The following is a 13580-nucleotide window of genomic DNA, read 5'->3' as shown; positions in this document are numbered from 1 at the left end:
GTCTTGTAAGGTGACACGTGTCAGAGTTTTGTATCTTGTCCACATCGGATTCTTAAACCGTTCTTTCTGTTTACTCTAAACCCACTCCAAGATCATCTTTCATCGGCTAACATTAGTTAAATAATGATCTGGCTTCTCCAATTACCTTCATTTATCAATAAGGTTGTAAAACTTTTAAGTTTGAGCACCAAGTAAGAATGTCACAGAAGCAGAACCTACAAAACATCTAACTAAACATGTAAGCGTAAAACACAAAAAAAAAAACTTAACAAAACCGTTGAGATTTCAAAATATGTTACAACACTTTAAGATAAATAACGGCCATTCTCTTCTGCTTTTTGCTCATTGCGAGTTCACGGCATTGCTTCCTTGCTTGTTCTCCACTGATGCAACTTAACATGATCGGAAGGCATGCTCTCTCCCTCCTCAAACAAATCAGACTTTGGCTCTGTTGACACCTCATTGTTCTGTTTCTTAGCCATTCATGCAGCTTCGGTTTCACCACTGCTTATATGTTGCTCATTCCCACTAGTGGAAGGCACGTTCTCTTCCATGTTATTACCTGAACTTGAGTCGTTAGCTAGTTTGCGCCTTTTGGATCTTGATTGCTTCTTTTCTGGTGTCTTAGCCGCTGAATCAGCTTCCATTTGAGCAGAGTTTGGGTCGGATTGCTCATTCCCATTGGTAAGATTCGCAGGGATGCTCTCTTTCTCCTTCCTGTCTGACTTAACTTCTGTTTGCTCATTCCCATTATTAGCTAGATCAGAAGGCTCGTTCACTTCAATGTTCCCCAAATCCAAGTTCTTGGCTGATTTCCGCTTTTTTGAACTTCTTGATCGCTTCTTCTCTGGTTCTTCACCTGCTGAAGCAGCTTCCGCCGGAGCAGTGTTTGTGTCAGGTTGTTCATTTCCAGTAACAAGATTGGAAGGCAAGCTCTCTTCAATGTTACCCAAATCCGATTCGTTGGCTGGGTTAGCCTCTGGTTGCTCATTAGCCAAATCCAAAATTTTGGCTGATTTCCGCTTTTTGGACCTCCGTCGCTTCTTCACTGGTTCCTCAACTGCTGAAGCAGCTTCGTCCGAAGCAGTGCTTAAGTCAGCTTCCATGTTGGCTGATTTGTGCTTTTTGGATCTTGATCTCTCCTTCTCTGGTTCCTTTACTGCTGAAGCAGCTTCCTTCGGAGCAGATACCAAGTCAAGTAGCTCATTCCCATCAGCGAGATTGGATAACAAGTTCTCTCCCATGCTATCTAAACCTGACGTGTTGCCTGATTCGAGCTCCGACACCATTGGAACTGAAAGTCTTGAGAGGCCATCATATGAGAGAATGCAAGCTATTGCGTACATAGACGCTCCGAGATGAGGCGGCAAATTTTCTTGCGGATGTTTTACCTATAAAATGCAAAGTTAAGGTTGAGAAGGATGCCAATACTCTGAATAAAATGTTGAATATCTTCAACCATAGTGATTATAACTACTCTTACCTTGAACAAAATGGATGCCACTAGTCTCTCTCTCAAGATGTACATTTGAGCAATTTCAATAGCTGTCATCTCGAAAGGCAGCCACCGATCCACTACCACCTTGACTGAATTTTCCGGGGCGAGCATTAATTTATCTCCAGGCCTACCACCTGCTTTGTCTTTGTCCATCGCATCTCCTACAGTTTCTACTTCGTTGTTGCCTTCCTCGTCATCACTCTTATCAGCATCACAGCTCTCTGTAGGAGCCACAGCTATCTCTCCCGCAAACAGTAACAACGGTATAGTGGTAAGGGCGGTGCTTTCTCTTATGTGCACGTCCCAGTCTCCTCGAGTGATCTCATCAAAAACAATTAAAGCTTCATCATCCTCCCTAGAGGACGTGTTTGAAAGCGAGAGCACACGAACTTTGGCTCCCGTAATGGTCTCTACTAGTGACCTTCTATTATTCATGGAAGGTGGGCACATTCTTCCCACCATAGGGTACAATCCTACTGCTACAACAGCACGGAGAATACCCGGATCGTGAGCATTCAGACTACAGTCTGAGTTATTTCTAGGGATGAGCCCATGTCTTTCGAGTTCCCCATGAAGCTTGTCACGCATATTATCCAGCATCTTCATGGCATTTGGGGAGACGAAATACTCAGAACAGAACTCCCGAGATTGACCATTTCTTTTTGCATCTTTCCAGCGATGAAAAGCTGCAACAATCGCAAGGTGATCACTGTGGCCTCCATAAAGCGACGCAAGTTCACGTTTTGCGGCAACAGCTTTTCTTCTTTCTGCTGGTCCCAAGGGCATGGTAAATGGATCCTTGGTGTCGGCTGCACATGCCAGAAGAAGTGCTGGGTCCAGACAGTTCACTAATATGGAGAAATAAATCATCTTGCAAATCCGAGGATGAACTGGAAGCTGGCCAAATTTCTGTCCAAGTTCTGTCAGCTCTTCTTGTGGTGTCAGTGCGCCAATGTCTTTAAGGGTGGTTAAGGCATTTGCAATGCTTTGATCAACAGGCGGGTCCATCAATTTCTGAAGGAAATCATTGACGTTGCAATTCGGATCCAGTATCTTAACCTGAATTCATTAGTTAGGAACATAAGTTAGACAACAAGTATGGAAAAAAATCTCAAATAATATGCCACCATGCACGAACATTATAGACAAATTCTACGATAGAAAGAACAGCACCTGTAAGCAGAGTTCATCTACTGGCATCCTCCTAACTTCAGGGATTCTATATTCAGGTAAAGAGGCTGCCCGAAGTTTAGAATAGAGATGATAACAAATTCCAGGTTGGCACCGGCCTGCTCGTCCCTCTCGCTGTTTTGCATTCGCTTTAGAAACCCAAGAAGATTCTAGCGTTGACACGTCGTTATAAGGATCATAACTCTTTTCCTTCATCCGCCCACTATCTATCACATAAACCACATCATCGATAGTAACTGCTGATTCAGCAATATTTGTCGCAAGCACAATTTTGCGACAGCCTTGAGGGGGGCGTTTAAAAACTTTCTTCTGTTCCTCTACAGGAACCCTTGAGTGTAGACATATGATGCTATATTTAGCACTATCTGCAAAATAGGGATTAGCAAGCAGTCTCTCTTTCGTTCTACTTATTTCCTCCCACCCAGGTAGAAAAACAAGAACGGCACCCGCTTCTGAGTCACGGCATATTTTCTTCATTAAATTCACTATAAGACTCACGTCTACTTCTTCTGGATTGATTGTCGCCATATACTTATCAAGTAAGTCTTGTGCTTGCTGAGAATTGGACTGGACGTTATCAGCATGTTCCCTGATTATTTGAGCAGCTTCAAATTGCTTCTCTTTTTCGGCCAATTCTAATGCTGTCATACCTTCCTTGGACTTCAATTTACTGTCAGCGCCAAGTGCGAGGAGCTTACAGACAGTTTTAACCCTGCCCTTTCCAGCGAAGACCATAAGTGGTGTTAGCCAGGTCGATGATTGCCTGTAATTGTAAACCTCGTGACTTCCTTCGGAGGAAACCAGATCTAAGAGAGCTTCAAACTCATCATTTGTCCATGCCATTTCAATTGCTTCGTCTAAAGCAACTTTGTCTTCATCTTTAATATCACCCTTGCCATCTGGTATGCTTGAGTCGTCAGAAATTAGATGATGATTCTTCTCTGATTTCAGGACAGAGAGCACATCTTCCAGATAAAAGGTTCTCACCTAGAGACAGGGGCAAGAAGATTATTTTCAATACAATATGACTAAAGCGGACTATAGAGAAAAATGGAGGGGAATTAACTGGATAAGTGAATCCAGGGACTTGGACAACTGGACAACCTCCGAAATATCCAGAAAACCTCTCAGCATCAAGAGTAGCACTCATTAGAATCTGCACCCACATGAAAAGAAATATTCTTATACAGTAACTATGCCCCAAAAGGGTAAAACGAAGAAGAGTCGTAAGTAAAGGATCTGAACTAACCAGTCGGAGATGAGGATTTGAAGGAAGGAAGTCCCTGAAGACAAAAAGAAAAACATCACAAATTGATCCGAGTTCTATCTCCCCAACGAAATGAAAATATATCACGATAGTTCTCTTTTTCATGGCTTAGGTTCAATTAAAGGATTATATATAAGTGTACAGGGAAAGCAGTTTAGGCATCTAATAGCATAGTGCGACACAACTGAACAATAGCAATGTGATGAGTTATTCTACATATAGATTTTTATTTTTGGTCCAAAATTTGACAAGCTGAGAACTCTAGTGTTCAAGAAGGCTAGAGACTGTACCTTATAATCGCCAACATGAAATCAGAGTAGCAATCCCTTTCATGAATTTCATCCTACATAGTAACATAGAGGTTATTGATAATTAAGACAACTACTAAATCAATTTATACAAAAACGAGAACCTAAGATGACAAACAGATACAACAAGGCAGACAAAAGTGACTGACAATTTCATGTTGAAATTATTCAATCAAATTAACTCCTACGGTCCTACCAGAGAAACCAGGAAAAGCATACTTACTAAACACATGAAAAGCATATCCTAAATCAAACAAAAATGTGTTACCACAATAATGTGAGTTATATCAGGAACACAGCTACCACCGCCTTTGCCTACAAGCACCCTCAACAGAATGCCATTCGTGCAGAAAACAACTGATGACTGTCTTCCACCTTCGCTCTTCAGCCGCACCTACATTTGGATCATAAAGTCGCGATATGGAGGGATGATTTTACCAGCAGCCATTAACATATCTCTATCATATGAATACGTTTATGTCAAACAAATATTCCCCCATACCTTGTAGCCGACGTTGTTCCCTATAGTTTCACCTCTTTCCCAAGAAATTCGTTCAGAAACTTCAAAACAGTAAAGTAAGGCATTAAGCTACGGCATGCATTAAAATTACAACGCTGAAAACTTCACAGGAGTTGAATCAGATAAATACTAACCTGAAATAGCTGAGATACGACGTGGTTGGGTGCAAATGATTTTGCAAGATTCTCGCTTACTATACCACATGTGGTCTAGAAGATATTGAGGCACCTAAAGTATTAACAAATGAGGCACATGAGAAGCTTCACAAGTAAACGAATCTGCTGTTTGGAATAAAAACGCTTTGTAACTGTAAATATTAAAAATCGATATGGCAATGCCATGTCCATGCACACAGCACAAACTCTCATACCACAACACTAAATCTAAATTCTTTTTTACAAGCATAAATATTTGGCTCCGCCAAAACAAACAACAAGAGGAAATAACGCACCTGAGTAGTTTTCCCACAGCCAGTTTCACCAGCAATAAGAACAACCTGCATTTACAATATAAATAAAGACTTTCAAAAAGAAAGTGGAAATCCCCCACTGAAAGCACAACTGCTCACACACTCCAAATGATGATATAGAAAAACAGAGAACATATCTAAACCCCCATATAACCTGATTAGATTCCACTGCAGATGTGATGGCCTCTCTAAAGGATGCGATGGGAAGCTTTGTCCGTGCTCCAAAGATCTGTTTCAAATACAAGGATATATCGTATTATGTATTAGATAAGTAGAAATTACAAATCATTTTGAAAATATATATAAACTGCCAAAAAACCTCTCGAAAATCTTTGTCGTTTGCCAGTCTAGAACTCAGAGACGCCGCCCTACTTTGAATATCATCTTTGTTCATCTGAGGTTTGCCAAAGAAGTCATCTTTCCACTTCCGCTGTTTCCCGGAGGAGCGTCCAGTATATATCCCCAGTGACGTCCCTGTAGTATCTCCGTCGCAAGGCGGATATCGAGTAAATAACTCCTGAAGAACAGGTTTCGCCTCCGATGGAAATGAGACACGTTTGAGCTTCTTCTCATCGGCATCTCCGTTGCCATATGTTGTCTTATTTCTTCTGTCTGAGACTGAAGGGCGAGGTGCACGTTTGAAAATGGTAAGACGCCTTTGATCCCCTTTCCTACACAGAATCAAAGAAGAAGAATCAGAATCAGAAACTAGGCTCTCTCTCAACTCTCAATTCTCAAGTAGTACAATCCAAAACTGACCCGGAACTTTTTGATCGGAGACCCATCTTCTGGCACATCTGGTGGATAATGCCACGGTCGTTATTCGTAAGACTGTTATCAAACGTGTGAGCTACACAAAGTTAAAAGCAAAACACAATCACTATCAATCAATCAATCAATTAATCAAACAACTGAAACATTACGAATTGCAAGTAGAGAGCATAGGAGTTTAAGTTGAATCTCAGTATCAAAAGAAAAGGAGTCGACGAGGTAACTCACAATGGTTCCCGGAGGCGCGAAACTCCTTGAGGAACTTGGAGGCCCAAATCCGAGAGGATTCCGAGGATTCTGTGTTTTGATTTCTATTCATCTTCTTCCCCATCGATTATCAGGGGTTTGTTTCTATCGACAGTAGTGAGCAGAGAGACTTTACTACGGCCTGTGAGCTTCAGAGAGGAGCTCTTTGATTGAGTTTTCCGTTCTGCTCTCCGCCACCGCCTCCCTCCTTAAACCCTATTTTCTGGTTTGAACATTAAATTAATTAATTTATTTATTTTAAGAAAAGAAAAGAAGAAAAAAATTCCTAAATGGGCCTTTGAGGCCATTTATTTTGAAAAGCCCATAAACGGAAACGCCCCAACTCCAATATCCAGTATCTCGAGACGTCGCAGAGTCAAATCTGGTAATCAATCTTCCACACGCGTATGCTTGATACGTTTTGATTTTGTGATCGGAGAAGACCCGCGCGCACCTGATTACTTCCCTCGCAGCGTTTGATTTCAAATACCTATAAAGAAACGGCTCTCACTCTCTCTCTCTCATTTTCTGCGTGTTTCTCGGGAAAATCATTCACTCATAATTGAAAAAGAGACTTTGGAGGTTTCTCTCGCTCTCTTATTCGCCCCTTGAAGAAATCAAATGATATGAGACGGCTGTTGATGAAGCGAAACCTAGCTCTCTTGTGGCTGTTGATGAAGCGTAACCTAAGTCTCTTGTGCAGATTCGTGCTCAGATTCTTCAATATATCATCCTGCAGAGTCATGGCTTGTTTTCTCTACTGCTTCCGCGGCAGAGACAGAGACGATCGATCTACTAGCAATCTCGTCTCTCGCTCTTCACTCGCCAATTCCAGAGTAATTATCTCTCTTCTCTTGATTTTATATGATCTTTTCTTTGCATGATCGAGTCCGTTTTAGGTGTTTATTCTAGCTGCTTTTCTGATCGTAGATGAAATTGATCCTTCATGGATAGATCACAGAGCTCCGTTTGGTCGTTTTTAGCTGATGCATCCTCTGTTTCTTTGCTTTTCTTGACTGTAATTTTCATTTACTTAACATGGTTCCTTTCGTAATTTATCTTCAGAAAGGTCAGGACTCTCAGAATCATTTATCCTCCTTGCTTCAATCTGAAGGTAAATCTCTTGTTGATGTGTTTTATATTAGTTTTGTTTCTGTGCAGATCTTGCTAATAGTAACTGTATTTGTTCTTGTTTTTATAGAGAAAGCAGCTTCTTCGCCGTGCACTGGCAAAGAAAGATTTGATTTGGATTCTATACATATTGACAATGGCCTAAAGGATGAGGTATGGTTATATCAGAAGCCTTGCCTCTACTAATGTGGTTATATACTTCTTGTAGTTGTATGACGAACAGGATCTGTGCCGTTTGTGACTGACATGGTCTTTACCTCTCTTTTTTTATAGCGAATGTGCTGTTGTTTCAATCTGTTTTCCTTGCATTATTGCTTGCAATTAGTTGAGTTTCTTACGAGAATGCAGGGATTGTATTTCAGAAAAAAAAACTGTCAGTAATTTGTTGTGGTAGCTCTTTTGATGTTCAGAGAATCCTTTCTCTGCATATATCAGTAGAGTCTGATTGTCCATCTATTTTTACTTGTGGACTCCTAGGCGCGGTTTCTTAAAGCTTGTGGTACTATACCGGAGACGCCTATTGAAATAAGGAAAGCGTCCCAAAAACTGACTAGTCCTCAACATTCGGGATCTTCCCATTTCCACTCATGGATTTCCAGTAGCTCTGCGCTTGGGTTTCATGTGGATGAATCTCCAACCCCCATCAAAGCTTGTGAAGATGTGGGGAGACCATCATCTACTTCAGAAGAAACACCTAGCAGGTAAAGCACTAGAGGTTATCTTTGTTGACTAAAACAGGCATTTCGCCTTCTTGCGCTATGAAATAGGATTAGCATAGTTTCTTTATAAGTGGCATGGTTTCTATGCTAACATCATTCTCACATCTTTTGCTAAAGAGGTTCAACGCATATTTGGAATCTGAAATTCACTTTTTTCTTTTTCTTTCATATTAGTTGTGTAATCGATGTCCGGGACAATGCAAGGATCACGTCTGTTATTAATGATGCTGATGAAGTAGAAAGCATTGGCACTGCAGTCAAGGGTGAGTTGAATAGATCTGGCAGGCGAATGCTCACAGCTGGAAAGACAAAGTCGGTGCGGTTTGACTGTGATCTTGAACAATCTCACTCTTCTAACTCTTCCGAGAATAGCAGTTCAAGAAAACCCCAGATGCGTGGCAAAATTAGTTTTGCATTGAGCTCGCCTAATCCAACCCCATTGAAGCTATCTGATGAGATGCAAACTCCCGGAACCATATATCCTGCAAACATGGAATCAGCAGGAAAGGGAAAGCCTAGAATCAGATCACAGTTTGTGCATTCAGTTTCCAGTCTGATGGAGAATGCATCCGTATATAAAACCCACGATGATTCACATGGGAGCCTAGAACAGGCTAAATGGCAGGTTTACAAAGAGCAGATAGATGCTGAAACTCCCACTTCAGCAAATGGGGGAAAGGTGGAGGAAAACTCATATGAGAAACAGTCCAAGTTTGAGGCAAGCTTTTCTCCTTGGCTAAACCCGACCAACAAAGACTGTAACGAAAGGACACCGGGAGTCAATGCCATAACGCCAGGTGAGAGGCCTATCATTGGATTGGTTGCTTCTCACTGGAATGAGGATGAGCAAAATGAGATTTTACCCAAATGGTGGGATGGGAATGGAATCCCAAATACGACAACCAAATACAAGGAGGTATCATTACTCGTGCTCAAGCTTCTGCTTTCTAGGCTCTGTTGGTTTTCCCTATACTATTCAGAAACTTTACACAGTGAGTTGTTTCATTCTTACCTTACACAGGATCAGAAAGTGAGCTGGCATGCAACACCATTCGAGGTGAGATTGGAGAAGGTGCTCTCGGAAGAAGGTGATCAGAGTTTATTCCCTCGAAGGTACGAACCTTAAATCTCAACTATATTTAAGAAAATTACTTAGGAGAAGTGATAAGCGACTTATGAATGTGCGTGATGCAGGAAACTTGAAGTGGTGGAGAATGAAGAAGACTCTGCGGACGTATCGCAGGCTCAGCTTCATTGCAACCAACCTCGGTAGTTTCCTTCTGGAAACTTGGCCCTCGTACAGAACAGTGTTACATACATAGGGCTATCGTGATTCATGAGCAATGAAGATAGTCTTATTTCAGGCTTTTATTGAACTTGATAAGAATTTTAGAGTAAAAAGTATAAACATTCCTCTTAGGAATTCTCATCCTCAGGCACTCTTTTGATATTTTTTCCATCAAGTAATTTTTAATATGCAAAGCTGGATAAAGATTACATATATTTCCATGTTGAATATGTGTGAGAAAGTAGTAAGCTCACTATGTTCATATTTTAAAGTGGAGCAAATCTGAGGTTCCATCATGTCCTTTGGCACCGCGGTAAGCAGCGAAATCCTTAACGGTGATGTCTCTGTACTTTGGAGGGTTATCTTCAGACACAAGCTCTCTAATGGGTCCGTAAATTCTAGGATTCGGTCTAATGCCGGTTGTGAAGAAACAGGCTACGGAGACTCGAGCTCCTGTCGCTCTGTTTGCCAAGACTCTGTGCTCTGAACTGATGAATTTGTCATTTGTTATAAGCTGCACCAAAACACACACACTTTGAACCAATAGGAAGATTTTGAGCAGCAGGCATTGATTGTGAACAAGAACTTGCCTGGAGAAGGTCTCCAACGTTGATGATCAGTGCACCGGGAGCAGGAGGAACATCGAACCAGAACCCTTCACGGAGAACTTGAAGCCCTTCTATCTGATCCGGAAGGAGGACCGTAATAAAAGAGCTGTCGCTGTGTTTGCTTGCGCCTAAAGTCAGGTCAGGCTCTGGACATGGTGGGTAGTAATGGCAAAGCATGCGCAAGCCCTTGGAGCAATCAATGTCTTTGAGGTGATTAGGCTTCAGCCCTAGAGCTTCTGATAAAAGCTCGAACAGAAACTCCCCCAAACTGACAGTTTGTTTTGAGTATTCCAACATAACATCCCTGAAAACACATTTCACCAGATGAACACATAGAGACTACTACACAATCAAACCATCATCAGGTTGAAAGAAAATGAAGCCATGTACCTACAGATCGCTGGCAGATCTTGTGGTTTTGGAGGATTTGGAGCCATGTAACAAGAGAAAGTGTCTCTCCAACTTGCAGCCGATGAAGTGTAGAGATCAAAGTTACTTGTATACACAAACTCTCTACTAAAATCTCTGCTGTAGTATTGTTTCTTCACTTCAGGGGCTTGCTCGTTAAACCGTCGAACTCCATCTTTCATCCTATCCAGAAGATCGAGTGAAACGCCATGGTTGATAACCTGGAAGAAACCCCACTTCTCTGCTGCTTCCCTGACCCCATCAACAGTATTCTTGCGCTTAGCCTTGTCCCCGAAGACTCGTCCTCCGAGATCGATCGTTGGGATGGTCGTGAGATGTAGCAAGTCAGAGGAAAGCGGCTTGGGGTTTGCTAAGTTGGAAGGTGATTCGTGGAAGATGCGTGGAAGCTGTGTTACTCCGGCGTCGAAGAGTCCTTTCACGCCTGTCTTCGTCTCGTCGAAAGCTTTAAGCTCACTGACACGATCGAATGAAGCAATCTTGGTCGTCTCCATAGTGTTCTTTGTGTTGAGAGAAAACAGAGCACTGATACGAAAGAATTTTTTTTTTTTTTTTGGATTTACAGCAAAGTCACTGGTCATAGTCTTATAGATAAGTCTTATAGATATCACATGTGACCGTGAGCAAAAAAAGAAAAAAAATCACATGTGACCACTTGCTACAGAAAAATCACTGACCATAGATTGTTATAATAAGTTTGATAGAAAATGAACGGTTTGTGACAGTTTATGGCCCACTCACTGTCTCTAACACAGTCTTATTATTAAACAAGAAGCTATTACAGCATCATTATTAAACATATAAACGTGCATGGGCTTTCACGAGCATTCCTTAGATCTTGAGGTATAGTAATCCAGAGGTACCATCAAATCCTTTGGATCTGTAGAACTTTGAATACTCTGTGATGGTGGTGTCTCTATATATTGGAGGGTTTTGTTCAGACAAAAGCTCTTTGATAGGTCCATAAACTCTAGGATTCGCCATCAAATACGAACTGAAGAAGCAGCCCACTGAGATACGCGGTCCAGCTTTATTCGCCAAAACACGGTGCTCCAAGCTTTTGAACTTGCCGTTTGTAATAAGCTGCACAAATACCCAATAAGATTAAAAACATTGATCTAAGCTACAAAAGGGTAGGTTAGTTAGTTAGTTGGTTAGTTAACCTGGAGAAGGTCTCCAACGTTGACGACAAGAGCTCCAGGTACAGGAGGAACATCAACCCAGTATTGGTCATGGAGAACTTGTAACCCTCCGATGTGGTCGTCTTGAAGAAGAACCGTGAGAAAAGAGTTGTCTGAGTGTTTGCTTAAGCCTAGAGTCAGATCTGGCTGAGGACAGGGAGGGTAATAATTGCCGAGTAGAAGCAATGAGTTGGTGCAGTCCATGTCCTTGAGGTGATTAGTGTTTAACCCTAGAGCTTCTGATAGAAGCTCAAAGAGCAATTTACCCACTTTCATCACTTCCTCTGAATATTCAATCATAACCTCCCTAACAAAATCTCCCACCAAAAAAAAACATTAAAGACGCGTTTTATTCATTTGTTGAGTTCCTGTAATGGATATAGAGATTCCGACATATGCTTAGTAAGTTAGTATGGTCTTAATTCAATTTTCTGTTATGAAAACCATAGTTCCAATTTCCAAATTCATTTTTTTTTGTTCAGAAGTCTAAAAATGGATACTGTTGTTACCGTTTTATTCTATATTTGATTATAACAAAGTTCGAATCATACCCACAAGCGGCTGGCAAATCCTCAGGTCTAGGAGGATCTGGAGCCGTGTAACAACCTAGCGTATCTCTCCAGTTAGCAGCCGGCGAGCTATACAGATCGAAGTTGCTACTGTAAACCACCTTGCTACTCGGATCTCGAGAGTAGAACCCTTTCCTCACTTCCGGGTCTTGCTCGTGAAACTCACGAACCCCTTCTTTCATCCTCTCCATCACATCGAGCGGGACACCGTGGTTGATCACCTGGAAGAAGCCCCATCTCTCAGCCGCGTCTCCGATCTTCTCCACCAAGTTGCGCCTAGAGATCGAGTCGGTGCTGCCTCCTTGGAGATCGATTGTTGGGATGGTGAACTGCGATGGTGGTTTTGGACTTGTTATAGTAGCCGGAGGTGCACGGAAGATGGAGGGAATCTCTGAGATACCGGCGTCGACAAGGCCTTTCACGCCGGTCTTGGTCTCGTCGAAAGCTTTTAGCTGAGCTGAACGATCCAATGCAACAGTTGCCGTTGACTCCATTGTTGTTTTTTTCGTTTATGCAAGAAATGGATTTGCAGAGAGATTAACTAACAGTCTTCTTGAAAACTTGCTAAAGAATTAAAGTCAACGAGCAAGTCAGATTTAAAAATGAAAATGCAAGTCTTATTAAAACGTGAATCACGTGGCGAAATTGGAAAAAAAAAATTGAGAGGCGGCTAAATTGGACAAGAATAACAGAAAAACAAAATAGAAATGGAGATGCGGGGTATCGATCCCCGTACCTCTCGCATGCTAAGCGAGCGCTCTACCATCTGAGCTACATCCCCGTTGTTGGTAAAATAACTGTAGAAGTTATAATTATATTAATTAATTCACTTCTGGCTAAGCAACCGATACTCTAAACCGGACGGCATGAAATAACCGGTTCTCGAAGATTTTTGCTAAATTCTTTTCAAACCTTTTCCCGGTGACTGACTCGAGTCAAAACTTCAAAATAAGTAAATCTCCCCCCCCCCAGTGACCTAATCCCCTCTACTTCTCGGAGGCAATAACCGGCGCGAGAGATTGTTTTCTAGTGACGGCGACAGAGAGATGGCCGGATTAACGAGAACAGCCGGCGCCTTTGCGGTAACTCCGCACAAGATCTCCGTTTGCATTCTCCTCCAGTTATACGCGCCGTCAGCTCAGATGTCTCTCCCCTTCCCTTTCTCTTCCGTCTCTCAGCACAACCGCCTCGGCCTCTACTTGCTCTCTCTCACCAAGGTTCCACCACTCTTCGTTTTCCTCTCTGAAATCGCATTTACCTCATTACTTCCTCTATGCTGCTCTATCGAGTTTTAGTTCGTTAATGTTCTTGTTGTAACGACTTCAAGTCCTCATAGTCGATGAGATTTACTGATTCCATAACTTAATTGGTTTTGATAATGACGTTGC

General features: G+C 41.9%; 5 protein-coding genes and 1 non-coding gene across 7 annotated transcripts in view; 2 read left to right on the top strand and 4 right to left on the bottom strand.

Moving 5' to 3' along the window:
* Window positions 1–129: 129 nt before the first annotated feature.
* On the bottom strand, window positions 130–6509 carry LOC130509473 (DExH-box ATP-dependent RNA helicase DExH2). Its single transcript, XM_057005518.1, has 14 exons — window positions 6253–6509; window positions 6013–6103; window positions 5573–5924; window positions 5408–5482; window positions 5236–5280; window positions 4919–5012; window positions 4767–4825; window positions 4533–4658; window positions 4247–4299; window positions 3939–3972; window positions 3756–3845; window positions 2672–3676; window positions 1484–2557; window positions 130–1391 (listed from the first exon to the last, which is right to left on the bottom strand). Exons 1-14 carry the CDS (start codon window positions 6353–6355, stop codon window positions 483–485), a joined length of 4110 nt encoding a protein of 1369 aa, XP_056861498.1. The 5' UTR covers window positions 6356–6509; the 3' UTR covers window positions 130–482.
* A 140-nt stretch (window positions 6510–6649) lies between these two features.
* LOC130509482 (protein JASON) lies at window positions 6650–9602 on the top strand. The gene is given in 8 exon segments (XM_057005560.1): window positions 6650–7106; window positions 7336–7384; window positions 7472–7554; window positions 7879–8102; window positions 8295–9036; window positions 9142–9233; window positions 9315–9367; window positions 9370–9602. Coding segments are annotated over 8 exon segments (1551 nt in total). The 5' UTR covers window positions 6650–6896; the 3' UTR covers window positions 9468–9602.
* On the bottom strand, window positions 9460–10991 carry LOC130494803 (1-aminocyclopropane-1-carboxylate oxidase homolog 2-like; the record flags this gene model as incomplete). The annotated part of the gene is given in 3 exon segments (XM_057005590.1): window positions 9460–9922; window positions 9999–10320; window positions 10407–10991. Coding segments are annotated over 3 exon segments (1107 nt in total). The 3' UTR covers window positions 9460–9667.
* Window positions 10992–11012: 21 nt separating this feature from the next.
* LOC108844002 (1-aminocyclopropane-1-carboxylate oxidase homolog 1) lies at window positions 11013–12744 on the bottom strand. Its single transcript, XM_018617189.2, has 3 exons — window positions 12175–12744; window positions 11606–11930; window positions 11013–11525 (listed from the first exon to the last, which is right to left on the bottom strand). The coding sequence occupies exons 1-3, from the start codon at window positions 12684–12686 to the stop codon at window positions 11274–11276; spliced, it is 1089 nt and encodes a 362-aa protein (XP_018472691.2). The 5' UTR covers window positions 12687–12744; the 3' UTR covers window positions 11013–11273.
* A 156-nt stretch (window positions 12745–12900) lies between these two features.
* On the bottom strand, window positions 12901–12973 carry TRNAA-AGC (transfer RNA alanine (anticodon AGC)). Its single transcript has one exon. It is a non-coding gene; the product is annotated as a tRNA-Ala (tRNA).
* A 165-nt stretch (window positions 12974–13138) lies between these two features.
* LOC108843877 (anaphase-promoting complex subunit 5) overlaps window positions 13139–13580 on the top strand; it is a 7439-nt gene continuing 6997 nt past the window's right edge. For both annotated transcript variants that reach the window (XM_057005529.1, XM_018617041.2), the window contains exon 1: window positions 13139–13409. In XM_057005529.1, coding sequence (XP_056861509.1) covers window positions 13239–13409 — 171 coding nt within the window. In that variant the 5' untranslated portion in view covers window positions 13139–13238. The remainder of the gene's footprint in view (window positions 13410–13580) is intronic.

Source organism: Raphanus sativus, chromosome 1 (assembly GCF_000801105.2).
Source record: "Raphanus sativus cultivar WK10039 chromosome 1, ASM80110v3, whole genome shotgun sequence".
In the NCBI taxonomy this organism is placed as follows: domain Eukaryota; kingdom Viridiplantae; phylum Streptophyta; class Magnoliopsida; order Brassicales; family Brassicaceae; genus Raphanus; species Raphanus sativus.
The sequence above is the reverse complement of the archived record's forward strand: the minus strand, read 5'-3'. Positions and strand labels throughout refer to the sequence as shown.

Excerpts from the sequence above, each read along its gene's own strand:
- LOC130509473 (XM_057005518.1), bottom strand. The coding sequence starts at position 6,355 with ATGGGGAAGAAGATGAATAGAAATCAAAACACAGAATCCTCGGAATCC. Across the intron at positions 3,846-3,938 it reads CAAATCCTCATCTCCGACTG|ATTCTAATGAGTGCTACTCT; the intron begins GTTAGTTCAGAT and ends ATGTGGGTGCAG. Across the intron at positions 2,558-2,671 it reads TAGATGAACTCTGCTTACAG|GTTAAGATACTGGATCCGAA; the intron begins GTGCTGTTCTTT and ends TAATGAATTCAG.
- LOC108844002 (XM_018617189.2), bottom strand. The coding sequence starts at position 12,686 with ATGGAGTCAACGGCAACTGTTGCATTGGATCGTTCAGCTCAGCTAAAA. Across the intron at positions 11,931-12,174 it reads GATTTGCCAGCCGCTTGTGG|GGAGGTTATGATTGAATATT; the intron begins GTATGATTCGAA and ends AGATTTTGTTAG. Across the intron at positions 11,526-11,605 it reads ACGTTGGAGACCTTCTCCAG|CTTATTACAAACGGCAAGTT; the intron begins GTTAACTAACCA and ends GTATTTGTGCAG.